General features: G+C 37.6%; 1 protein-coding gene across 1 annotated transcript in view; it reads left to right on the top strand.

Moving 5' to 3' along the window:
* LOC121387243 (sodium- and chloride-dependent glycine transporter 1-like) overlaps positions 1 to 26,082 on the top strand; it is a 31,953-nt gene extending 5,871 nt beyond the window's left edge. The window contains exons 5-14 of the mRNA XM_041518268.1: positions 2,557 to 2,689; positions 5,525 to 5,659; positions 7,891 to 7,994; positions 9,131 to 9,255; positions 10,995 to 11,107; positions 12,941 to 13,078; positions 17,035 to 17,134; positions 21,002 to 21,102; positions 23,671 to 23,826; positions 24,906 to 26,082. Coding sequence (XP_041374202.1) covers positions 2,557 to 2,689; positions 5,525 to 5,659; positions 7,891 to 7,994; positions 9,131 to 9,255; positions 10,995 to 11,107; positions 12,941 to 13,078; positions 17,035 to 17,134; positions 21,002 to 21,102; positions 23,671 to 23,826; positions 24,906 to 25,166 — 1,366 coding nt within the window. The 3' untranslated portion in view covers positions 25,167 to 26,082. The remainder of the gene's footprint in view (positions 1 to 2,556; positions 2,690 to 5,524; positions 5,660 to 7,890; positions 7,995 to 9,130; positions 9,256 to 10,994; positions 11,108 to 12,940; positions 13,079 to 17,034; positions 17,135 to 21,001; positions 21,103 to 23,670; positions 23,827 to 24,905) is intronic.
* Positions 26,083 to 27,391: the final 1,309 nt, after the last annotated feature.

The following is a 27,391-nucleotide window of genomic DNA, read 5'->3' as shown; positions in this document are numbered from 1 at the left end:
AATGAATGCATGAATGAATGTATGAATGAATGAATGCATGAATGCATGAATGCATGAATGAATGAATGCATGAATGCATGAATGCATGAATGAATGCATGAATGAATGCATGAATGCATGAATGCATGAATGCATGAATGCATGAATGAATGGTTAACAACACCCCAACACGAAAAATACATCGGCTATTGGGTGTCAAACTGTGGTAGGGGGCGAGGCGTTGCCCAGTGGTACAGAGCTCGCTTGATGTGCAGTCGGTCTGGGATCGATTCCCATCAGTGGGCCCATTGCGCTATTTCTCGCTCCAGCTAGTGCACCACGACTGGTACATCAAAGGCCGTGGTATGTGCTATCCTGTCTATGGGATGGTGCATATAAAAGATCCCTTGCTGCTAATCGAAAAGAGTAGCCCATGAAGTGGTGACAGTGGGTTTCCTCTCTTAATATCTGTGTGGTCCTTAACCATATGTCTGACGCCATATAACTGTAAATGAAATGTGTTGAGTGCGTCGTTAAATAAAACATTTTGTTCCTTCCTTCAAACTGTGGTAATGGGAGTAGGTTGTGTGACAGTTTAGAAAACTTCTCCTGATCAAACACACATTTACTCGTCTCCTGATCAGTTTTGGTTTGGAGAGTGCCAGGAATACACTGTGGTTGTACACTGACAAAATAAAATTAATGTGTCCAGATACAAAGGCGGATCGGGGGTGGGGGCAGGGGCCCAGTCTCCAACCTAAATTTTGTGTTACATATAATTTTATTGTATATTAATTTTAATTTTTTTATGATCCCCCTCCAAACCTCCCCCAAAGTTCCCTTGTAATTCCACCTCATATCACCCCCCCCCCCCCCCCAATGGATTTTCTGGATCCACCACTGATATGTGAAACAGTTTATTATTTCATGAAGGAACTAAATTTTAGACATAAATACCATGCAAAACTTTAATATTAAGAGGTTCGAGTAACATCAATGGCAGCTATCACTCTCGCTTCCCATCACTTCCCCAGACTATTTCAAGAATAGTAATTTGTAGCTCCCCTTAGCATGTGAATTTGTATGGTTTCAGTATTAATCAATCCCTTGATTTTATTTTATTTTCACTTTTAGGTTTGCATTTAAGCCCAATTTGTTGTTGACCATGATCCATGATTCAAGTAAAAACTGACCATCTAGATTTTTTAAAAACTAGTAGCATCAGCTAGAGAGAGAGAGAGAGAGAGAGAGAGAGAGAGAGAGAGAGAGAGAGAGAGAGAGAGAGAGAGAGAGAGAGAGAGAGAGAGAGAGAGAGACACACACACACACATACAGACACACACAGAGAGACAGACAGATAGAGAGACAGACAGAGACAGACACAGAGAGAGAGACAGACGATGGGAGAGAGAGGCATGGGAAGGAGAGAGAGAGTGAGAGAGACACGGACGGACGATGGGGAGAGAGGCGTGGGAAGGAGAGACTGAGAGGGACAGAGAGAGACAGAGAGAGGGAGACAGATGATGGGGGGGGGAGAGAGGTGTGGGAAGGAGAGAGAGAGAGAGACAGATAGAGACAGACAGACAATGGGGAGAGAGGCGTGGGAAGGAGAGAGATAGAGAAAGAGAGAGAGAGAGAGACAGAGACAGAGAGAGAGAGAGACAGACAATGGGGGAGAGAGACGAGAGAGAGTGAGATAGAGACAGAGAGAGAGAGAGAGAGAGAGAGAGAGAGAGAGAGAGAGAGAGAGAGAGAGAGAGAGAGAGAGAGAGAGAGAGAGCGAGATAGAGACAGAGACAGAGAGAGAGAGAGACAGACAATGGGGGAGAGAGACGAGAGAGAGCGAGATAGAGAGAGAGAGAGAGAGAGAGAAAACCAACAGAAAAGCAACCCAACAACATTGTGCATATGCATACCTGAATTATTAAAAAAGTACACAACATTAATTTGATTCATACTTGCACGAACCAAAACATCAACATTGTAAGTGGTCGATATTTACTACATTTGGGAATCATAGTTGAACCTGTAATCAAAAATTTGTCTTGACCAGCCATACCATTCGTTGTGTCTTGCACTACAGTTCTGTCTGATGGAACTGCCCCACTACCGATCACAAGAGGGGGGATGGGTAGGTGAGCAGGCGAGCTATTTTTTAAAAATGAACCTATCACTAATAAAATAAATATTTATTTAACTAAATAAGAAAAAAAAAAGGAAAAGAAACAAACTGCAACCCCCCCCCCCCCCAACAAAACAAGAAAACCCAGCTGACCAACCAAGTATAAAACAAGAATTATGGTACCTCCCCACCCCCCGAGGCATGTATGCATGAATTTTAGCCAAAGGGGGCCTAGACTGACGGGCGAAGTTTATAGTGGGGGGGGGGGGGGGGGGGTGGGTGGGGAGTGGTCGAATCATGCTTCCCCAAAAATATATCTTGAAAAAAAAGAGAAGAAAATTTGCTTGAGCAGAGAGGGGTTTTGACCACCGACACCCTCCCCCTGCATAGGTACCTGCCACCCTCCCCTAATGTGATCAGTTTTGGAGCAGCCCTTGCGTGTGTTTTGTTTGTAGGAAGAAGGTTCTGTCCGAGAGTGCGGGCATAGACGAGACGGGGATCATTAAGTGGGACATCATGCTGTGTAACCTGCTGTCTTGGCTCATCGTCTTCGCGGTCCTGTCCAAGGGAATCAAGAGTCTCGGCAAGGTGAACCTTTAAGTCTGGGGGGGAAGGGGGGCGGGACGTAGCCCAGTGGTACAGCGCTCGCTCGATGCGCGGTCAGTCTGGGATCGATCCCCGTCGGTGGGCCCATTGGGCTATTTCTCATTCCAGCCAGTGCACCACGACTGGCATATCAAAGGCTGTGGTATGTACTACCCTGTCTGTGGGATGGTGCATATAAAAGATCCCTTGCTGCTAATCGAAAAGAGTAGCCCATGAAGTGGCGACAGCAGGTTTCCTCTCTCAATATCTGTGTGCCATATAACCGTAAGTAAAATGTGTTGAGTGCGTCGTTAAATAAAACATTTCCTTCCTTTCTTCTTTAAGTCTGGATACCAGCAAATCTCAAACATGGTGCAGAACAACGCGCGACAGATCTATAAACTTTAAGTCTAGTTTCCATAAAATCTGAAACATGACACCTCTGACACAGAACAACGCGCGGCAGATCTATAAACTTTAAGTCTAGTTTCCATAAAATCTGAAACATGACACCTCTGACACAGAACAACGCGCGACAGATCTATAAACTTTAAGTCTAGTTTCCATAAAATCTGAAACATGACACCTCTGACACAGAACAATGTGCGACAGATCTATAAACTTTAAGTCTAGTTTCCATAAAATCTGAAATATGACACCTCTGACACAGAACAACGCGCGACAGATCTATAAACTTTAAGTCTAGTTTCCATAAAATCTGAAACATGACACCTCTGACACAGAACAACGCGCGACAGATCTACAAACTTTAAGTCTAGTTTCCATAAAATCTGAAACATGACACCACTGGACGCAGAACAACGCACACGACAGAGTTGAAAAGTTTAAGCCTAGTTTCTATAATATCTGAAACATGACACCACTGACGCAGAACAACGCAAATGACAGATTTGAAAAGTTTAAGCCTACTTTCCAGAAAATCTGAAACATGACACTACTGACGCAGAACAACGCACACGAAAGATTTGAAAAGTTTAAGTCTAATTTCTATAATATCTGAAACATGACACCACTGACGCAGAACAACGCACACAACAGATTTGAAAAGTTTAAGCCTAGTTTCTATAATATCTGAAACATGACACCACTGATGCAGAACAGCGCACACGACAGATTTGAAAAGTTTAAGTCTAGTTTCCAGAAAATCTGAAACATGACACTACTGACGCAGAACAGTGCACACGACAAATTTGAAAAGTTTAAGTCTAGTTTCTATAATATCTGAAACATGACACCACTGACGCAGAACAACGCATACAACAGATTTGAAAAGTTTAAGCCTAGTTTCCAGAAAATATCAAACGTGATGCCTTTCTGACAAATTATGGGAAACCATTCTGCACAAACGATTTGCACCGGATTAGCGACAGTAAAGTTTGTTTTATTTAATGACGCCACTAGAGCACATTGATTTTTTATCTTATCATCGGCTATTGGACGTCAAACATATGGTCATTCTGACACTGTTTTTTAGAGGAAACCCGCTGTCGCCACATAGGCTACTCGTTTACGACAGGCAGCAAGGGGTCTTTTATTTGCACGTCCCACAGGCAGGATAGCACAAACCATGGCCTTTGTTGAATCAGTCGGTGCAAGTGGTTTACACCTACCTATTGAGCCTTGTAGAGCACTCACTCAGAGTTTGGAGTCTGTATCTGGATTAAAAATACCATGCCTCGACTGGGATCCGAACCCAGTACCAACCAGCCTGTAGACTGATGGCCTAACCACGACGCCACCGAGGCCGGTCGGATTAGCGACAGATCAAGGAAGTAAATATTGGTGCATAGAAAATCTTCAAGTGTATCCATGTATCCATTAAAGGAATACTAAACTCAAATATGAGCATGATGTGTTGAAAAGATGCATATTCGGTCCACCAACACATACCAACAGTTAACAAATGAAAAACGCATAATTTAAGAATTAATTAAAAAACCATGATTTTTGCTACTAACCAGGCGCAGCCATCTTGCGTCCTTTTTGGTAGCCATGCTCCCAACAGCTGGACAGGAAGTGACGTCTGCTTCAGTCAGCTCCTACTGCAGTGTGTGTAGAGTAAGCACACACTAGTTATTTCTCAATGTGGAGATGTACTTGAAATTCAAACGGTGACATCATGCCGTACTCTCTTATTGGAGTTTGCAACAATATGAATTGTAAACTGATGGCAAGAGTGTTCTGTATTGTGATTGGTTAATTACATTCTTTTTCCGGGATCAAATGAAAATAACACCCGGAAAGCTAATGACATCATTAGAAAGTGATGTCATTAGCAATTGGAACAGGCGAAGTTGACGATTCAAGGGTCTACAGTTAGATTGTAGCCAGGTATTTTTTTCAAGAAATACCAAATATACAGTTAGTTCCATAGAGAAACGATTCAGTTTACAATGGACATAACCATATTGAGTTTTTAGATTTGCAGGTGTTATTGTTTATTTGATGCCCACAAATGTTTCATTTTTGACCTCAGGTTAACGCCTTCACTCAAAAATGATGTTTGCGGTATCTATTTGATGCCCGCAAATGTTTCATTTTTGACCTCAGGCTAACGCCTTCAGTCAGAAATGACATTTGCAGGATCAAATAGACAATAACACCCACAGATCCAAAAACTCCATATGGTTATCTCCTAATTAAACAAAAAGTAAATGAAATTATTTTGATTTAATGGTTTGTGGGCATAATTCAAAGTATAAACTTTATATTTAAAAAGAAAAATAATAGCTTTTTTGTCAACATATAACTTCAAGACTACACCTTTAAAACAATTAAAAATATATATTATTTATAATTTTATTGTTAATATTTCAGGTTGTATATTTCACGGCCATCTTCCCATACATTATTCTGACGATCCTGTTGATTCGATCATCAATCCTAGAGGGCGCTGCCACAGGCATTTTATATTACCTGAAACCTGATTGGAGTAGACTGACGGACCCTACAGTAAGTATTCCATCATTTGATTGGCTATTTATTATGTACGCTGTAGAACAAAAGTAGGAAGTAATGTTAAAACAATAAAATTATAATAATAAATTTAAAATTGTAAATTAAAAAACCCAGTAATGATGAAAGAAAACATGTTAAAATAATGTTGAAATAATAAATAGACAATAGTTTCGTCTCCATAACAGTTACCTCTCAGGTGTGGAGTGATTGTTATTTTACAGGTGCGGAGTGATTGTTGTTTTACAGGTGTGGAGTGATTGTTGTTTTACAGGTGTGAGGTGTGGAGTGATTGTTGTTTTACAGGTGTGGAGTGATTGATTTACAGGTGTAGAGTGATTGTTGTTTTACAGGTGTGGAGTGATTGTTGTTTTACAGGTGTGGAGTGATTGATTTACAGGTGTAGAGTGATTGTTGTTTTACAGGTGTGGAGTGATTGTTTTACAGGTGTAGAGTGATTGTTGTTTTACAGGTGTGGAGTGATTGATATTTTACAGGTGTAGAGTGATTGTTGTTTTACAGGTGTAGAGTGATTGTTGTTTGACAGGTGTGGAGTGATTGTTGTTTGACAGGTGTGGAGTGATTGTTATTTCACAGGTGTGGAGTGATTGTTGTTTCACAGGTGTGGAGTGATTGTTGTTTCACAGGTGTGGAGTGATTGTTGTTTCACAGGTGTGGAGTGATTGTTATTTCACAGGTGTGGAGTGATTGTTGTTTCACAGGTGTGGAGTGTTGTTGTTTTACAGGTGTAAAGTGATTGTTATTTTACAGGTGTGGAGTGATTGTTATTTTACAGGTGTAGAGTGATTGTTATTTTACAGGTGTGGAGTGATTGTTGTTTCACAGGTGTGGAGTGATTGTTGTTTCACAGGTGTGGAGTGATTGTTGTGGAGTGATTGTTGTTTTACAGGTGTGGAGTGATTGTTATTTTACAGGTGTGGAGTGATTGTTGTTTTACAGGTGTGGAGTGATTGTTGTTTCACAGGTGTGGAGTGATTGTTATTTCACAGGTGTGGAGTGATTGTTATTTTACAGGTGTGGAGTGATTGTTGTTTCACAGGTGTGGAGTGATTGTTGTGGAGTGATTGTTGTTTTACAGGTGTGGAGTGATTGTTGTGGAGTGATTGTTGTTTCACAGGTGTGGAGTGATTGTTGTGGAGTGATTGTTGTTTCACAGGTGTGGAGTGATTGTTGTGGAGTGATTGTTGTTTCACAGGTGTGGAGTGATTGTTATTTTACAGGTGTGGAGTGATTGTTGTGGAGTGATTGTTGTTTTACAGGTGTGGAGTGATTGTTATTTTACAGGTGTGTGGAGTGATTGTTATTTTACAGGTGTGGAGTGATTGTTGTTTTACAGGTGTGGAGTGATTGTTGTTTCACAGGTGTGGAGTGATTGTTATTTTACAGGTGTGGAGTGATTGTTGTTTCACAGGTGTGGAGTGATTGTTGTGGAGTGATTGTTGTTTTACAGGTGTGGAGTGATTGTTGTGGAGTGATTGTTGTTTCACAGGTGTGGAGTGATTGTTGTGGAGTGATTGTTGTTTCACAGGTGTGGAGTGATTGTTTTACAGGTGTGGAGTGATTGTTATTTTACAGGTGTGGAGTGATTGTTCTTTTACAGGTGTGGAGTGATTGTTGTTTTGCATGTGTGGAGTGATTGTTGTTTTACAGGTGTAGTGAGTGTTATTTTACAGGTGTGGAAGGAAGGAAGGAAATGTTTTATTTAACGACACACTCAGCACATTTTATTTATGGTTATATGGCGTCAGACATACATGTATGGTTAAGGACCACACAGACACTGAGAGAGGAAACCTGCTGTCGCCACTTCATGGGCTACTCTTTTCGATTAGCAGCAAGGGATCTTTTATATGCACCATTCCATAGACAGGATAGCACATACCACGGCCTTCGATGTACCAGTCGTGGTGCACTGGCTGGAGTGAGAATTACAGGTGTGGAATGACTGTTATTTTACAGGTGGAGTGATTGTTATTTTACAGGTGTGGAGTGATTGTTATTTTACAGGTGTGGAGTGATTGTTGTTTTACAGGTGTGAAGTGATTGTTATTTCACAGGTGTGGAGTGATTGTTGTTTTACAGGTGTGGAGTGATTGTTATTTCACAGGTGTGGAGTGATTGTTATTTTACAGGTGTGGAGTGATTGTTATTTTACAGGTGTGGAGTGATTGTTATTTTACAGGTGTGGAGTGATTGTTATTTTACAGGTGTGGAGTGATGCGGCGGTGCAGATATTCTTCTCCCTGAGCGCCTGTCAAGGGGGTCTCGTTGCCATGGCGAGCTACAACAAATTTTCAAACAACGTCCTAAGGTTAGTAGGACTTAGAGTTACCATCACCACTGACAGGGTTTCTGCCAGAAGGTAAAACAGATGTGGCACCATACCCAAATGTTTTGGCAGATTTTCTTATACCCAAGTTAACTTTTTGACAAAATTAATTACTGTTATCATTACTGTATGATTTTCTTAACCCTAACCCATTTTATTTCTGGAGGTGGCCCTGTGATTGTAACCAATTCCATAGCGCCATACCCAAAAATTTCTTTCTGGCAGAAACACTGACCATTCAGTACAATTACGAAGTCAAAATATATTATGGAAAAATGTCATCATTTCGAGAGGCCAGCATAGGTTGGGGGTTAACTTGATTATTCTCTAGCATTATTCTTACAATATAAGGCATCAGATACACTGCATATCTCTTTGTTATTTGAAAATCAGATAAGAAATGAAGTCGGTAGTACAATGACATTGTAATCTACATTTTTGTTAACAGCAGGGCTGCAGAAAGTACTCACCTGCTCACCAAATGCGAGTAAACATTCTGACGGACGAGTTAACAATACAACTACTAGTCCGACAGGCGATCTATCTTTTTTATAATTTTGTTTGCCATGTGATGTTGATCACTTACCAGGTGTTCTTAATAATGTTTTGTCACTGAGGACACTATATATTATAATAGTATTAATAATATATTATTCTATAGACTGGCAGACTAGTAGAAATTCTGGCGGACTAGTAAATTTTAATTAGTTCTGGTCTGGCAGGCTAGTGAATTATTTTCGATTTCTGCACCCCTGTAACAGTGACTGTGACCTTGAGAGAGAGAGAGAGAGAGAGAGAGAGAGAGAGAGAGAGAGAGAGAGAGAGAGAGAGAGAGAGAGAGAGAGAGAGAGAGAGAGAAACGAAACGTGAACTTGTTCAAGATATCATGATCATGTGTGTGTTTGTTTGTGTGTGTGTGTGTGAGAGACAGACAGACAGACAGATACAGGGAGAGAAAGAGATAGAGACAGACAAACAGACAGATACAAGGAGAGGGGAGAGAAAGACATAGAGACAGACAGACAAACAGATACAGGGAGAGGGGAGAGAAAGACATAGAGACAGAGACATATGCATACGTGTGTATATATATATGAATCTTTATAATGTGTTGTCAGGGATGCGATCATGGTTCCCATCATCAACTGTTTGACGAGTTTCTACGCCGGTTTCGTCGTCTTCGCCACACTTGGCTACATGGCGCATGTGCGGGGTGTCGACGTCAGCAATGTCACTGCATCAGGTAAGAATTCCGAAAATAATCATTTAAAATTAAAAAACAAAATCCATAGACTAAAAAACCCCTCCCCAAAACAAACAACAAAAACAACCACAAAAAAAGGAGAAGAAACAACTACAAAAAACACCAAATCCCACTAACAAACATCAAAACATTAAAAACACCGACCTAGATTGTGAGGTGCGTACCTTTTCTGTCGCATATAAAATGCATTTTGAGCCTCTACATATACCAGGATAATGAGTAAAACATTGGTACTTAATGTAGGAAGTTATTCATAATTATTTGTCATTCAATATTTTTTGAACTACGGTGAAATAGCCTCTTTGTATTCACTGTTAACATACCCCATATCTACAACTGATTACCTAATTTACACACGTTCACAGACCCAGCGCAGTTCTGGTGTTTGTAGTAGTTCAAAATATAAAAAAAAGTTTGTTTTGTTTAATGACACCACTAGAGCACATTGATATATTAATCATCGGCTATTGTATGTCAAACATTTGGTAATTTTGACATATAGTCCTAGAGAGGAAACCTGCTACATTTTTTCACTAGCAAGGGATCTTTTATATGCACCATCCCACAGACAGGATAGCACATACAATGGCCTTTGATATACCAGTCATGGTGCACTGGCTGAAACAAGAAATAGCCCAATGGTCCCACCGAAGGGGTAATTAAAAAAATATGACAGAATTATGATTTTTGTGTTTAATACCCAGTAGCTGATAATTATTAAATCAACATGCTCTAGTGGTGTTGCCAAACAAAACAAACGTTTATCAGTGGTAATATGGTCATGACCGGACTTAGGCAGGACTCGAACTTAACGACGGCACTGATGGCCGTCGTTGAGATATAAATTGCCATAGGCCGGGAACATCACCGGTGGCACAAAAGTGCTGTTGGTAAAACTCCCCAATAATGGCAAAATCTTTTTATCTGATGTAAATTAGTTGCCAGTATATAATATTAGTACATTTTAAATAGGTCTACATACAGCAAAATAAGCTTTTCGTATTATTATTTTGCTGCAAAAGTCTTCTCTTTTTTCAATTGCCATGGACAGGTTTTAAATTGCTGTAGGTGATCCATTTCACTAACTGCAATTTTGTTTTTAAATTGCCGTGGGAGATAAATTCTTAAGTTCGAGCCCTGCTTAGGTCATCACAGTGATGTATGACAGAAGGCTACTTTTTAAACAGTGTGCTGAGGTACCCACTGTAAACAGAAGGCCGGATATTTGGGTCCATAGGTATCCCCAAACATTAACGTCAGATATATTATAGTAACGTTATATAATAAAGGGTACTCTTTATATATGTAACCATAGTATTTGTATTAGGGGTTTCTGTTTGTGGGTACCTGTGTTTGTGGTAACCTAATGAAATTAAAAAACAATCATCTTTCCTCTTTTTTCCCCCATTCATTTCATCTGTCCATTCTTTCTCCCCTCTCAGATCAAAACCATTATTGTATTCATATTTATGTATTGTTTTTAAACAAATTCAAATGTATGCAACTAGAAGGTATGAATATATACATGTATTTTTGTAAGGCAATCATTCAAGGCTCCCCAACCTTGACACTGTCAACTGATCTGGGGGCAATAAAAAAAAACACAAAAAAAACAACACAACAACAACAAACAAAAAAACACAAAAAACAACAACAACAACAAAAGGAGACACCTTGGATGGACCTGCGAAATAAAATTCCTTTCATTTCTCTTAAAGGGCCAGGTCTGGCGTTCGTGGCCTATCCAGAGGCGCTAGCCAACATGCCAATAACACCTTTGTGGGCCATTTTGTTTTTCTTCATGCTTTGCATTCTTGGATTTAGTTCGCAGGTATGTATATCATAGGGGCAGGGGAGGGGAGAGTATTTGGAGGTATGCTGGCCAAGAGAAATGTGGGTTTTTGATTTCACATTTTATACATTTTGGATATGTGTTTCCCTAAAATATTAAGATAACTATATAGTCCTTCTCACAGGGAATACCTTTTTTCATACTATGGAGTTTACTACAAGCTATTTATTTTTTAGCTGATTGTTTTATAAAATGCACACAAAAATAGTAATTTGTTTTTGTTTTCAAAACATTTTTTTTTTTTTTCTTACGTCAAACCAAACTAAAATTATTTACAAATTGTTTTTTTTGTAGGATGGGACGGACTATAGTATGTAACATAATTAGATATTTTAACTATGAAATCTAGATTGCATATATGACACAATGAATTTTAAACAAATGTGTCCGTCTGTCTCTGTCTATGTGTACAAACATTTATGTATGGTAGGCTATGTATTTAATACCAAAATGTTACGAGAATTAGTATGGTTGTAAACTGAATACTATGTTATTATACAATTTTAGCATTATTCACTATGGGTACAGCACTTGCTCAATGCGTGGTCGGTTGGCCCATTGGGCTATTTCTCGTTCCAGCCAGTGCTCCACGACTGGTATATCAAAGGCTGTGGTATGTACTACCCTGTCTGTGGGATGGTGCATATAAAAGATACCTTGCTGCTAATCGAAAAAGAGTAGCCCATGAAGTGGTGACAGCAGGTTTCCTCTCTCAATATCTGTGTGGTCCTTAATCATATGTCTGACACCATATAACTGTAAATAAAATGTTTTGAGTGCATCGTTAAAGGTCCAGGCTTATCAAAAACATAATTCACTATTTTTTGGTATCTACGTATACCTTTTACCATATATATGTATTAAAGCTGCAGTTTTTTCCCCTTGCTGCTAATCGAAAAGAGTAGCCCATGAAGTGGCGATAGCGGGTTCTTCTCTTTATATCTGTGTGGTCCTTAACCATATGTCCGATGCCATATAACCATAAATAAAATGTGTTGAGTGCATCGTTAAATAAAACATTTCTTTCTTTCTTCACTATGGAGTTACTTATCAATTGATCAGTTCCTTGTTTTTCTTTTTGGGGGTTCTGTTTTGATGCAAATGGTCTGTAGCCATTCCCATCCCATCACAACCAGTGCATCACGACTGGTATATCAAAAGCTGTCGCATGTGCTGTCCTATTTGTGGAAAATACATATAAAAGATTATTTACTGCTAATGAAAAAATGTAATGGGTTTCCTCTCTAAGACCGGCCTCGGTGACGTCGTGGTTAGGCCATTGGTCTACAGGCTGGTAGGTAGGTACTGGGTTCGGATCCCAGACGAGGCATGGGATTTTTAATCCAGATACCGATTTCAAACCCTGAGTGAGTGCTCCGCAAGGCTCAATGGGTAGGTGTAAATCACTTGCACCGACCAGTGATCCATAAATGGTTCAACAAAGGCCATGGTTTGTGCTATCCTGCCTGTGGGAAGCGCAAATAAAAGATCCCTTGCTGCTAATCGGAAAGAGTAGCCCATGTAGTGGCAACAGCGGGTTTCCTCTCAAGATCTGTGTGGTCCTTAACCATATGTCTGACGCCATATAACCGTAAATAAAATGTGTTGAGTGCGTCATTAAATAAAACATTTCTTTCTTTTCCTCTGTAAGACTGTGAGTAAAAAATTACCAAATGTTTGATATTAAGTAGCCAGTTATTAATTAATCAATGTGCTCTTATGGTGTCATTAAACGAAACAAATTTTGTAACTTTTTATACTTTAAAAAAAATTGCTGAAGTGTTGTTAAAAATGTACCTTCCTTCGTTTCAGTTTTCAATCGTGGAGACCGTAATGACGGCCATTATTGACGAGTTTCCGCGATTCTTCCGAACCAATAAAAAACGTGTTCTCTTTAGAATCGGCGTCTGTCTCGGCGGGTTCATCCTCGGGATGCCAATTGTTACCCAGGTATGGACAAAGCATAAACTCACAATCTCACCACACTATATATTAATATAACATCATTTACTAATATAAAAATACACACACAACTACAGTTTTTAATAAACTCACAATCTCGCCTCACTATATGTTAATATAACATCATTTACTAATGTAAAAATACACACACAACTACAGTTTTTAAAAAACTCACCATCTCGCCTCACTATATATTAATATAACATCATTTACCAATGTAAAAATACACACACAACTACAGTTTTTAATAAACTCACAATCTCTCCTCACTATATGTTAATAAAGCATTATTTACTAATGTAAAAATTCACACACAACTACAGTTTTTAATAAACTCACAATCTCGCCTCACTATATATCATAACATTATTTACTAATGCAAAATACAAACACACCTACAGTTGTTAATAAACTCGCAATCTCGCCTCACTATATATCATAACATTATTTACTAATGCAAAATACACACACAACTACAGTTTTTAATAAACTCGCAATCTCGCTTCACTATATATTAATATAACATCATTTACAAATGTAAAAATACACACACAACTACAGTTTTTAATAAACTCACAATCTCGCCTCACTATATATTAATATAACATCATCTACTAATGTAAAAATACACACACACCTACAGTTTTTAATAAACTCACAATCTTGCCGCACTATATGTTTATATAACATTATTTACTAATGCAAAATACACACACAACTACAGTTTTTAAAAAACTCACAATCTCGCCTCACTATATATCATAACATTATTTACTAATGCAAAATACAAACACACCTACAGTTTCTAATAAACTTGCAATCTCGCCTCACTATATATCATAACATTATTTACTAATGCAAAATACAAACACACCTACAGTTTTTAATAAACTCACAATCTCGCCTCACTATATATCATAACATTATTTACTTATGCAAAATTAACACACCCCTACACTTTTTAATAACTAACAATCTCGCCTCACTATATGGTAATTAACATTCCATTTACAAATGTAAAAATACACACACCCCTACACTTTTTAATAAATCACAATTCCCCTCACTATACGGTATATAACATTATTTACTTATGCAAAATACAAACACACCTGCAGTTTTTAATACTCACAATCTCGCCTCACTATATATCATAACATTATTTAGTAATGTAAAAATACACACACACCTACAGTTTTTAATAAACTCACAATCTTGCCGCACTTTATGGTAATATAACATTATTTACTAACGGCAAAATACACACACAACTACACTTTACGGTAACTCACAATCTCCCTCACTTTATTTTAATATAACATTCCCCTTACTTATGGTAAAATACACACACAACTACAGTTTTTAATAAACTCACAATCTCGCCTTACTTTATGGTAATTAACATTCCCCTTACTTTATTTACTAATGCAACATTCCCCAAACTTTACGGTACCTGCATTCCCCTTACTTTACTAACAATATCGCCTCACGGTATATAACATTCCCCTTATTTACGGTAATGTAAAAATACACACACACCTACAGTTTTTAATAAACTCACAATCTCACCGCACTATATATTAATATAACATCATTTACTAATGTAAAATATAAACACACACAAGTACAGTTTTTAATAAACTCACAATCTCGCCTCACTATATATCATAACATCATTTACTAATGCAAAATACAAACACACCTACAGTTTTTAAAAAACTCACATTCCCCCTACTTTATGGTATTAACATTAACATCATTTATGGTAATGTAAAAATACACTTACTTTACGGTTTTTAATAATTAACAATCTCGCCACACTATATGGTAATATAACATTCATTTACTAATGTAAAAATACACACACAACTACCCTTTTTTTAAAAACTCACATCTCGGCTTACTATATGGTAATATAACATCATTTACTAATGCAAAAATACACACACAACTACAGTTTTTAATAAACTCACAATCTCGCCTCACTATATATTAATATAACATCATTTACTAATGTAAAAATACACACACAACTACAGTTTTTAATAAACTCACAATCACACCTCAATATATATTAATATAACATCATTTACTAATGCAAAAATACACACACACACCTACAGTTTTTAATAAACACACCATCTCGCCTCACTATATATTAATATAACATTATTTACTAATGCAAAAATACACACACAACTACAGTTTTTAATAAACTCACAATCTCGCCTCACTTTATGGTAATAACATTCCTCTTACTTTATGCAAAATACACACACAACTACAGTTTTTAATATGGTCACAATCTCGCCTCACTATTATCATAACATTATTGGTAATGCAAAATACACACACCCTTACAGTTTTTAATAAACTCACATCTCCCCTCACTTTATGGTAATTAACATTATTTACTAATGCGAAATTAACATTACCCTTACTTTATGGTAATTAACATTCGCCTCACTTTATATTAATTAACATTCCCTTACTTTATGGTAAAACTTTATACAAAATACACACACAACTACAGTTTTTAATAAACTCACAATCTCGCCTCACTATATATTAATATAACATCATTTATAAATGTAAAAATACAAACACACCTGCAGTTTTAAATACTCACAATCTCGCCTCACTATATATCATAACATTATTTAGTATGTAAAAATACACACACAACTACAGTTTTTAATAAACTCACAATCTTGCCGCACTATATGTTTATATAACATCATTTACTAATGCAAAAATACACATACAACTACAGTTTTTAATAAACTATCTTGCCTCACTATATATTAATATAACATCATTTACTATTGTAAAAATACACACACACCTACAGTTTTAATAAACTCGCTTCACTATATATCATAACTTTATTTACTAATGCAAAATACAAACACACCTACAGTTTTTAATAAACTCACAATCTTGCCTCACTATATATTAATATAACATCATTTACTAATGTAATAATACACACACAACTACAGTTTTTAATAAACTCACAATCTTGCCTCACTATATATTAATATAACATCATTTACTAATGCAAAATACACACACAACTACAGTTTTTAATAAACTCACAATCTCACCTCACTATATGTTAATATAGCATTATTTACTAATGTAAAAATACACACACAACTACAGTTTTTAATAAACTCACAATCACACCTCACTATATATTAATATAACATCATTTACTAATGCAAAATACAAACACACCTGCAGTTTTTAATAAACTCACAATCTCGCCTCACTATATATTAATATAACATCATTTACTAATGTAATAATACACACACAACTACAGTTTTTAATAAACTCACAATCTTGCCTCACTATATATTAATATAACATCATTTACTAATGCAAAATACACACACAACTACAGTTTTTAATAAACTCACAATCTCACCTCACTATATGTTAATATAGCATTATTTACTAATGTAAAAATACACACACAACTACAGTTTTTAATAAACTCACAATCACACCTCACTATATATTAATATAACATCATTTACTAATGCAAAATACAAACACACCTGCAGTTTTTAATAAACTCACAATCTCGCCTCACTATATATTAATATAACATCATTTACTAATGCAAAAATACACACACAACTACAGTTTTTAATAAACTCACAATCTCGCCTCACTATATATTAATATAACATCATTTACTAATGCAAAAATACACACACACAACTACAGTTTTTAATAAACTCACAATCACACCTCACAAAACTTTTATGGCAATTTACCCATGTTTCACGGAGTTATGGTTCTTGAGCTTAGGAGATACCAATATTTGTAGGGGAATTACATACAGTATATTGCTTTAGCAGTATTCTCAGAATACTACTTCTAATTATCATTATTATTTAATTATCGTCATTAAAAGCCAGTTCTATTTTTAGAGTGGTTCCTATTGGTTGGATCTGATAGACAGCGCTATACTGGGCTTTCCAACTCTGTTTAATGGTCTCTTTGAACTGATAGCCATTGCCTGGGTGTATGGTAAGTATAGGTGGAAAGATATCATATTATCATATTCAAGTGCTTCCTGTTTTGTGAGGGGGCAGGACATAGCTCAGTGGTACAGGGCTCGAACTTAATGGCGGCACCGACAGCAATTGCCGTCGTTGAGATATAAGTGGCCGTAGGTAGAGAGCATCACCAATGGCACTTTTGTGCCGTCAGTAAAGCTCCTCAACAATGGTAAAATATATACACCTGGGGCCATATTTTCGAAGCCATCTTAGCGCTACGAAATCATAAAACCGCCATAGGTTGTGACGTCACTACAACACACGCCATAATGACGTCATAGCTTAAGATGATTTTATGATTTCGTAGGCTAAGATAGCTTAGAAAATATGGGCCCTGGTGTACATAATCTGCCAAAGTTTAACATTTTCACATTTGAAATATGTTTACATACATCGAAATAACCTTTGAGTCATATTTATTTTCTGCAAATGTCACTTTAAAAAAAATAATTGCCATAAGCACACTCAAAATTGCCGTCGGAGGAATGTTTGACCCATGGCAATTCTTTAAAAAAATTGCCGTGGGAGACAAATTCTTAAGTTCGAGCCCTGTTAGTAAAGTGCTCGCTTGATGCGTGGTCGGTTTGGGATCGATCCTTGTCAGTGGGCTATTTCTCGCTCCAACCAGTGCATCACAACTGGTACATCAAAGGCTGTGGTATGTGCTATCCTGTCTTATGGGATGGTGCATATAAAAGATCCCTTGCTGCTAATCGAAAAGAGTAGCCCATGAAGTGGCGACAGCGGGTTTTCCCCCTCAATATCTGTGTGGTCCTTAACCATATGTCTGATGCCATATAACCATAAATAAATGTGTTGAGTGCGTCATTAAATAAAACATTCCTTTCTTTCTTTCTTGTTTTGTGAGGGACGTAGGTCAGTGGTAAAGTGTTTGCTTGATGCACCACTGGTCAAGGATAGATCCCCCATTGGACCATTTCTCATTCTAGCCAGTGCTCCAGGACTGATATATGTCAAAGGCTGTGGGATGGTGCATATAAAAGATGCTATCTACTAATGGAAAAAAGTAGCGGGTTTCCACTCTAATACTATATATGTCTAAATTATCAAATGTTTGAAATTCAATAGCTGATGATTTATAAATAAATGTGCTCTAGTGGTGTCGTTAAACAAACAAACTGTGGCCTTTTGACCTTTGTTTCCTGGATCCGCCCTGGGGGTCCATGGTTTCCACACGGATCCACCCTGGGGTCCATGGTTTTCACACGGATCCACCCTGGGGTCCATGGTTTTCACACGGATCCACCCTGGAGGTACATGGTTTTCACACGGATCCATCTTGGGGTCCATGGTTTTCACAGATTCCAGCCAGAAATCAATGTCTGGTACATCAAAAGCGATGGGAATCCTGATTAAAAGTTTTAGAACTCACAACTGAGACACTTAGTAGTACTTTCCTTTATATTTATATATATATATATATATATATATATATATATATATATATATATATATACATATATATAGATATACATATATATAGATATACATATATATACATGTACATATATATACATGTACATATATATACATGTACATATATATACGTACATATACATATACATATATATATATATATATCTATATATGTATATATATATATATCGTCGGCGAAATGACAAAACCTCATAACTACACTTTTAAAAATTTTACAGGATAGCAAAAAAACTGAATATGTTTAGAAAAATACTTTATTTTGTTATAGTCGTTGTTATGCGAACATATTAACAGTTAATAGTGATAACTAATTAATAGTGGATGTACCATAGTTACGGCTACGTCCGAAATTAGGACGTTTTACCCTATGTGTGAGGTCTACAAATGTACTTAAGACATTTTACACCTGAAATGTCGTTGAAAATGTCAGTTACGACATTTTGATCTAGAATTTAACACAGGTTGAAGGAAAGAAAGAAAGAAAGAAATGTTTTATTTAACGACGCACTCAACACATTTTATTTACGGTTATATGGTGTCAGACATATGGTTAAGGACCGCACAGATTTTGAGAGGAAACCCGCTGTTGCCACTACATGGGCTACTCTTTCCGATTAGCAGCAAGGGATCTTTTATTTGCGCTTCCCACAGGCAGGATAGCACAAACCATGGCCTTTGTTGAACCAGTTATGGATCACTGGTCGGTGCAAGTAGTTTACACCTACCCATTGAGCCTTGCGGAGCACTCACTCAGGGTTTGGAGTCGGTATCTGGATTAAAAATCCCATGCCTCGACTGGAATCCGAACCCAGTACCTACCAGCCTGTAGACCGATGGCCATGTTGAAGGAATGAGGCTATACATGGATTAAATACACATGCATGTGTAATTAACTGGTTTTATTTACATGTAATCCATGTAATGTGTGAACATAATGCAATGCTGAGCGTCATGTCCACACTCTAACTTCCCGCTTTGTAGATACGACGTTTTGTCCTTTTGTTTCTTGGACCAGTTATAATACAACTATTTGTCATGTGACAGTCAACCACTTTCTAATAGGCCGATAGTTACAATCTTTTGACAAAAGCAGAATATGAACATCCTAACTCTGGAAATTCCAAAAAGTGATTTCTCGCCAAAAGCATAGTTACGACCTTTTGTCGTTTCGCCGATGATATATATATATCGTTAAAAAGTGTATGTTTTTCTCTACATGACAGGCTTGTTTCGTGAGAGAGTTGAATTGCTCTCACTCATCAGATGTAGATTTAATTATATATATATATATATACACATATTAATTAATTAATTAATAGACTCCATGATATGTGGCCATGTGTGATAGAAAAAATACACCTGAGCTGGTGGATATTTTGACCCGGGACGAGACTTGCCGAGTCCCATTGTCGAAATTTCCACCACTGAGAGTGTACTTTTCATATCCCACATGACCGCATATTATGGAATCTCTTTCTCCCATCCATTCAATAAATAAATCATTATTGTACATGAACAAACAAAGATGGCTGAAAAAGTAACTTCTTTATTGGACCGTTTTATCATAAATAAACTACACTATCCTATTTGCCGCTAAAACTAACCAACTCATCAATATGACGTCATATATTACCAACGCCGTAATACTCCCCATGTTAAATTCAATGATGTCATAGCCCATGCAAGACTGATTTATTCTGCATGGGCTGAATTCATGGAATGGGTCTGTCTTGCATGGCTAGGGATGTGAGAAATATATATATATATATTTAATTATGATGCCAATTTAGAAGTATATCTATCATTCATTTTTACTTTTCTCCTTTCAATCTTCTTCACTTTTGTCACTGCTCCATTTTTATATATATATCAGTATATACATTATTTGTAGATTAATATTTTGAAATGACTGTTTACCATGTACTTTGTAAGGTAGTGAATTCAGGGCCCCAATCCTGACGCTACCATAACATATTTCTGGGGCAATAAGCTATTTATATTTTAAAACAATTAAGCCTTGGTATGTTTTGAGAAAGTGTATAAAAAGAATTTTTTGTTCTCTTTCGCTAGAAGTTGCCCATGTGCATGGTGGCAGTGTTTATTCACACTGTTGACCAAGTCAGAATAACCATATGTCAGATACTAAATAGCAGGGACAGATTCAGAAAATAGTTTGTGGGGGTGGGGGTGGAGACAAATGGGAAAGGAGCAAATGGACCAATTCGTTAAATGGGCATTCCATTTGGGGGGGGGGGGGAGGGGTAACAAGAGGCAGTTGAATATTTTTAGAATCCCTCCCTGGATCCACCCTGAATAGCTGCAGTTTATAATGTGCAGAGGTGGTTTTGAACAACGATTCCTATTGTTTTCGTTCCAGGATACACAGAGTTCGCTAAGGACATAGAGAAAATGGTTGGCAGAAAACCTTTCTTTTACTTCCGGATATGTTGGTGTTTCGTGTCGCCAGTGCTCGTAGTGGTAAGTATGCACAACTTTTGACGGTCTCAGACCATAATTTTAAAACATTTGTGTTGCCTATTAAGAAATGTAGTAAATATGAACAGTGTTTCTTTAAGGAGCAGACCCTAGTTTGAACCCATAAAAATGGACACTAATTTTAGTTACAGGCCCGTAGCATTGTGGACATTATTGGAGGGGGGGGGGGAGGGGCTCAGTTGAATGAGTGCCAAAGGAGCGAGTTATTTGGGGGGTGGGGGTGCACGATTCAAACGGTATTTGCCCGTTACTGTAACTCTCACCGTTAATCTCAATCCGTTAGTCTCGCTACAACGTTTACATTCAGTCGAGATGTAAAGGTTAACCCCCCCCCAAAAAAGAATCCCCCTGAACACCCCCTCCCCTCCCCCACTACGGGCCTGAGTTAATCTACAAACATGTAACACATTTGGATAACATTACAAGAGAGTGAAACAAGAGTCTGTGATGGTGAAACAGTGAAATACCCTTAAAAATAGATTAAAACTTGACTCCATAACAGTTACTTCTCAGATGCATGTGTGTTGTTAAAAATATGAAAAATATATTTTGTGATAGTAAAAACACCAGGATGACCAAAAACACTTCTGATGTACGAAAATGAATAATCTAGACAATAAAATATAAGTAAAGCATGATTTCAGTTAACAAAAAATGGCTCTAATAGTGACAAATATGCGTTAGTGTTTAAAAACTAGGGTCTGTCACTTTAATAGGCAGGTTTTTTTTTCTTAAAGATTTAACTATTTTAAGGAATGTTTGCCTAACAGACATTTTATATTGGTAGAATGTTCACATGAAATACGATAGTCCTAGTATCAACATACATGTATTTCGTCCCATGGATGAATTTTCCATCACCTCAGAGCCCTCTACATTAAGTTTTCCCTCTAGGAGCCAGATGGTGCCCTCTAGGAGCCAGATGATTCCCTCTAGGAGCCATATAGTGCCTATACTTGTATTTTTATATATATAGTATCAAATGTTTTAGTCGCCAAATGAAAAAAAGGTCACATATATAACCAAATCAGTCGCAGTGAACAGGGCTGCCTTGTGTGTACTTTTTCTATCCCACCTGACCACATATGATGGCATCTTATAACCAAAGTGAATTGTGAAACATGTACTTCTGGCACGAGCTTCCCTATGCCACTGCAGGGACCACTTTTCAAAGGCACTTTTGTGGGTTATATTTGTTGTATCTGTAAAAATATCCTTCATAATTGAACTTGAAAGAAGAGTGGCAACTGTACCACTATATTTTACACTGCCACTCCTGCACTGGTACATTCCCCGGCCCTCTCTCCTCCATCTGTGTGTGTGTGTGTGTGTGTGTGTGTGTGTGTGTCCAACTTGTAACTCGCCCTTTTGAGCTCTAGTTTAGCTGGTACTTGTTGTGGTTTCTTGTTTGCTGTATCATGCGCAGTCATAGAATTTGTGCCAGTGGGGATACAAATAAGTTTAAACAAAAACTTTAGGTGTCGACCACCTTAAATAATTGTTGTAATTCCCAGGGATGAAGTGGTCACTGCAGATCCTATCCCATCGTGATGGTCAGTTCCATTACACACGGGTTCAGTTTAATAAATTCCATTATGCACGGGTTCAGTTTAAGAACTGCTTCCTTGCAAACCCTGTGATTGTCGGTTTGTCTAAAGTTAGGAAAAACTGCAGCTTTGATACATATATATGGTAAAAGGTATACGTAGATACCAAAAAATAATGAATTATGTTTTTGATAAGCCTGGACCTTTAATGATGCACTCAACACATTTTATTTACAGTTATATGGCATCAGACATATTGTTAAGGACCACACAGATATTGAGAGAGGAAACCCGCTGTTGCCACTTCATGGGCTAATCTTTTCGATTAACAGCAAGGGATCTTTTATATGCAACATCCCTCAGACAGGGTAGTGCATACCACTGCCTTTGATATACCAGTTGTGGTGCACTGGCTGCAACGAGAAATAGCCCGATGGGCTCACCGACGGGGATCGATCCCACAGAGCTACATCCCCCCCCCCCCCCCCCCCCCCCCCCCGAAAAGATAAAAACAGTAGAAGCAAGACAGTGAGAATGGGTTAACCTCAAGAGATATATACTTCTAATAAAACTAATTATTTATTACAGGCAGACCAGCCTCGGTGGTGTCGTGGTTAAGCCATCGGTCTACAGGCTGGTAGGTACTGGGTTCGGATCCCAGTCGAGGCATGGGATTTTTAATCCAGATACCGACTCCAAACCCTGAGTGAGTGCTCTGCAGGGCTCAATGGGTAGGTGTAAACCACTTGCACCAACCAGTGATCCATAACTGGTTCAACAAAGGCCATGGTTTGTGCTATCCTGCCTGTGGGAAGCACAAATAAAAGATCCCTTGCTGCCTGTTGTAAAAGAGTAGGCTATGTGGCGACAGCGGGTTTCCTCTAAAAAACAGTGTCAGAATGACCATATGTTTGACGTCCAATAGCCGATGATAAGATAAAAAATCAATGTGTTCTAGTGGCGTCGTTAAATAAAACAAACTTTACTTTTTTTTTTATTACAGGCAGTGATTGTTGGCAAGGCTGCACAGTACACAACGTTGAGTTCTAAAGGCGACCCAGTCTGGACCGATGTTTTGTGGTGGATCATAACGATATCGCCGACACTGATCACACTTTTGTGGTTCTTATACTACACCTGTTCGCATGGAGTCTTCGGGGTATGACATCATAGATATTTCAAGAGGGTATATTCCTAGAGGTGGGGAAGGTGAGGTGGGCAGCTGCCCCACCCCCACCCTTCGAAAAAATGCATGTTATTGCCACTCTACAGAAGAGGTCTCGGCTAAGTCTGACAAGCCAGAATACTTTGTTGTTCGAAAGCTATAGTCCGTCCCACAGGGAACGCCTTTTTTCATACTGTGGGATTTACTACAATTTATTTATTTCCAAGCCGATTGATTTCTAAATTGCAAATAAAAAGAGTATTTTTTTATTATTTCCAAAACACTTTTACTTTTCTTCTTACGTGACACCAAACTGACATTATTTACAAAAAAACGTTTTTGTAGGATGGGACGGACTATAAATGGACATTTGGACAGTTATAATCACTCTCTCAGTCAGAGATTACTCTATAGCGAAAACACAGAATTTTTACTTACCACCGGCAAAGATTTCTGCTATATAACAATAAGCCTATGTTTGACACTGAATACCTTTACACTGACCATTTTCTTGTTTGCTGATAACAACTATTTCACATACTAATCACGAATACCTTTTCATTTCACAATATTATATGGCTTTATCATGTACTCTTACTTTTATGACGATTTACACATTTTTGACAACAGTTATGGCTCTGAACTTAGGAGATACAAACATTTTCTTTCTGGACTTTTTTTTCGGAATGCCTCAAAATATCGAGCTGGAATTTCATGTTTAGCTTTATCATGTACTATTACAGATCAAGTTTAACTTTCAGGACGATTTACTCATTTTTATTACAGAGAACTCTATGGCTCTTGACCTTGGGTGATATGCAAATTTAGCAGTACTCTCAAAATGCTTGTTTCAGTCACAATTTAAATCAATGTATCTCTGCTAATAATTAAAATCACTGAAATATTTAAAATACTGTCTTGAGTGGCAAGGGCTAGAAGCAGGTACGTGTGCAGGGGAAGAAGGCTTCAGAGGTCGAAACCGCCGTGAGGGGAGATTCCTCGTCTTTCTTTACAGAATCGAGCAAAGAGTTAAAATTTTGTTCAGTTTGTTTAAAGTTTTGTTTTATTTGTAGGAGTTCAGACGATTAAACAAACCGTTAGCTGGCTGGCGAGAAAGGCGGATAACCGAAGGTGGCACCCTTTCTGTTGAAGACACAGAAAGGGACCCACCCCCGTATACAACCAATGGAATCTCCCAAGAAAACATGGGATATGTGGACTACAAGGCCCAAAACGACAACATGGGTTATTTTGCTGACGATGATGATGCTCCTCCAGCCACAGTCAACCCGCCAAAGCAAACACAATTTGACGAAGCGACCACGCATATGTAGTAAACAATGGCGACATTCACTCATTGTACATGTACCTTCGTTTCCGTGCTTACATCAGCCCTACTCTCTATAAATAAAGGTAAAAATATGGCTTGTGCATGCCCCTCCCACCCTCCCCACCACATGGACTAGTAGACAGCACTGAAGGATTTTTACTGGACGATTTACTGATGCTGAGTACTGATGGTGGTAGTAGTGCTGTGTTGGCCATGCCCATCCATACTATGACCAACGCGTTTTAAAGTAGCACTTCGGTACTGCTGCATTGTATTTTAGAACTAATTTGAGTAGTCCTATAAAGAACAGTCCTTGAATTTGTCAAAACCCATGAAAAATGCTTTGAATTTAAGAAAATCATTTTGAAAAATGCTTGAATTGCATATTTCCTGAACCCTAATTGCACAATCTGTCAGCTGGTGTTTCTGATAGCTTTTACTAGTTGGTGTCATTTTGTCACAAATATCGAACACTGATGTTGCAAATACTGACAAAATTATGTGAGACCCAAGTGTTATCAGTTAAATTTGGTGAACCCATAAAACCCCCATAAAAGCTGTAATGTTACTGTGAAAGTACTTGAATTTTGCCTTCTAAATTTGTGTATAAATAGCTGCATTCAGTGATCAATGTGACAGTTTTACACATTTCATTTTGTATTGCAAGATATCTTGTCACTTACACTGACAAATAATGCATCAATTAAATCCAGTGTCTGATTTCATTTTGAAAGTCTTAGTGTATTAAAAATGTCAAATTCCGAGACAAAATTAAGCGAGCTGTATTAATACAAGACTACAAACACGGTGGTATAAAAATTCCAAAGATATTTATAGGATATTAAATGAGTTTCCATGCATCGAAATAAGTCGAGAACGGTCGTTCAGGTTACCGGGAGGTTACTACATGTAAGAAAAGTCGAGAATGGTCGTTCAGGTTACCGGGAGGTTACTACATGTAAGAAAAGTCGAGAACGGTCGTTCAGGTTACCGGGAGGTTACTACATGTAAGAAAAGTCGAAAACGGTCGTTCAGGTTACCGGGAGGTTACTACATGTAAGAAAAGTCGAGAACGGTCGTTCAGGTTACCAGGAGGTTACTACATGTAAGAAAAGTCGAGAATGGTGTTTCGTTCTCGACAAAAATTTCAATGAACTGTAGTTTCATTTCCGAACATAAATCGGGCAATGCATTCCGGACTTCAATGTTTCATTTTCTCGTAAGGAATTGCATCGATGTTCGCGCGCACATGTGCAATTGCAAGCAATTATAGTCATTCCGCGTTTAAGCAGCGTCCACTAGATGAATTTATTTCCGCGTTTTGTTTTCTCGTACAAAATTGCACCGATGTTCATGCGCACTTGTGCAGTTGCAAAGCAATTTCGGCAATCCGCGTTTTTATTTACTTCCGGATTTCGTTTCTCGTACTGATGTTCGCACACACCGATACAATTTCAGAACGTCTGCATTAAAAGTAGTAGTAACAGGAATTCAATTCTAACTGTCATATAGTTGTGGTAACCTATAGGTTACCAGGCTATGTTTTGTGGTAACCTGTAAATGAGTTACCAGACACAATGCTTATTTCGACACCTGAACTTCCATTTCGTATCACGTTTATGTCCCGAGTGAAAAAAATTTCAGTTGTCACGAGCTTTAGCAAGTGACAATGAACATTATTTCATGAGCGACATAAACATGATATGAAATGGTAGCAAGTTTAATATCCTATTTATTACCCATAATCGATCTTAATTTATATCACTCAGCTCGTTTGGTTGACGTTCCTGTAAGTTTGTAGTGTGCCAATCGATGATGTCATCGTGTGACGTCGAAGTATTACATCCCACTTGGCGTTCTAGTGGGACGTATCACTTTGATATGTACCAAGATATTTTTAACCATATGCATGTTATGACCTCTTTAAAATCATCGTGGATAAAAATACTTTTTCTAACCAATAAAAAATATACAAAGATTTAATATTTGGTACAATACTAAAATATTGAAACATAACAAGTCATTTCTGTACAGCAGTTATACATGTATAAAGAAAGGTATTGTTTACATAAATTAATTTACTTGATAATGAAGGAAATATTTTAGATTTTGCAACTTTTAAAAACATATGATCTAAAGACAGACTTTTTAAATTACACATCACTAGTTTATACGGTAAAATCCTCATTAAACAATATTAATAGTACAACATCTATGCTTAGTAAAAGA

This window comes from Gigantopelta aegis, chromosome 13, assembly GCF_016097555.1.
Source record: "Gigantopelta aegis isolate Gae_Host chromosome 13, Gae_host_genome, whole genome shotgun sequence".
In the NCBI taxonomy this organism is placed as follows: domain Eukaryota; kingdom Metazoa; phylum Mollusca; class Gastropoda; order Neomphalida; family Peltospiridae; genus Gigantopelta; species Gigantopelta aegis.
This window is presented reverse-complemented; position numbering and strand designations above follow the sequence as displayed.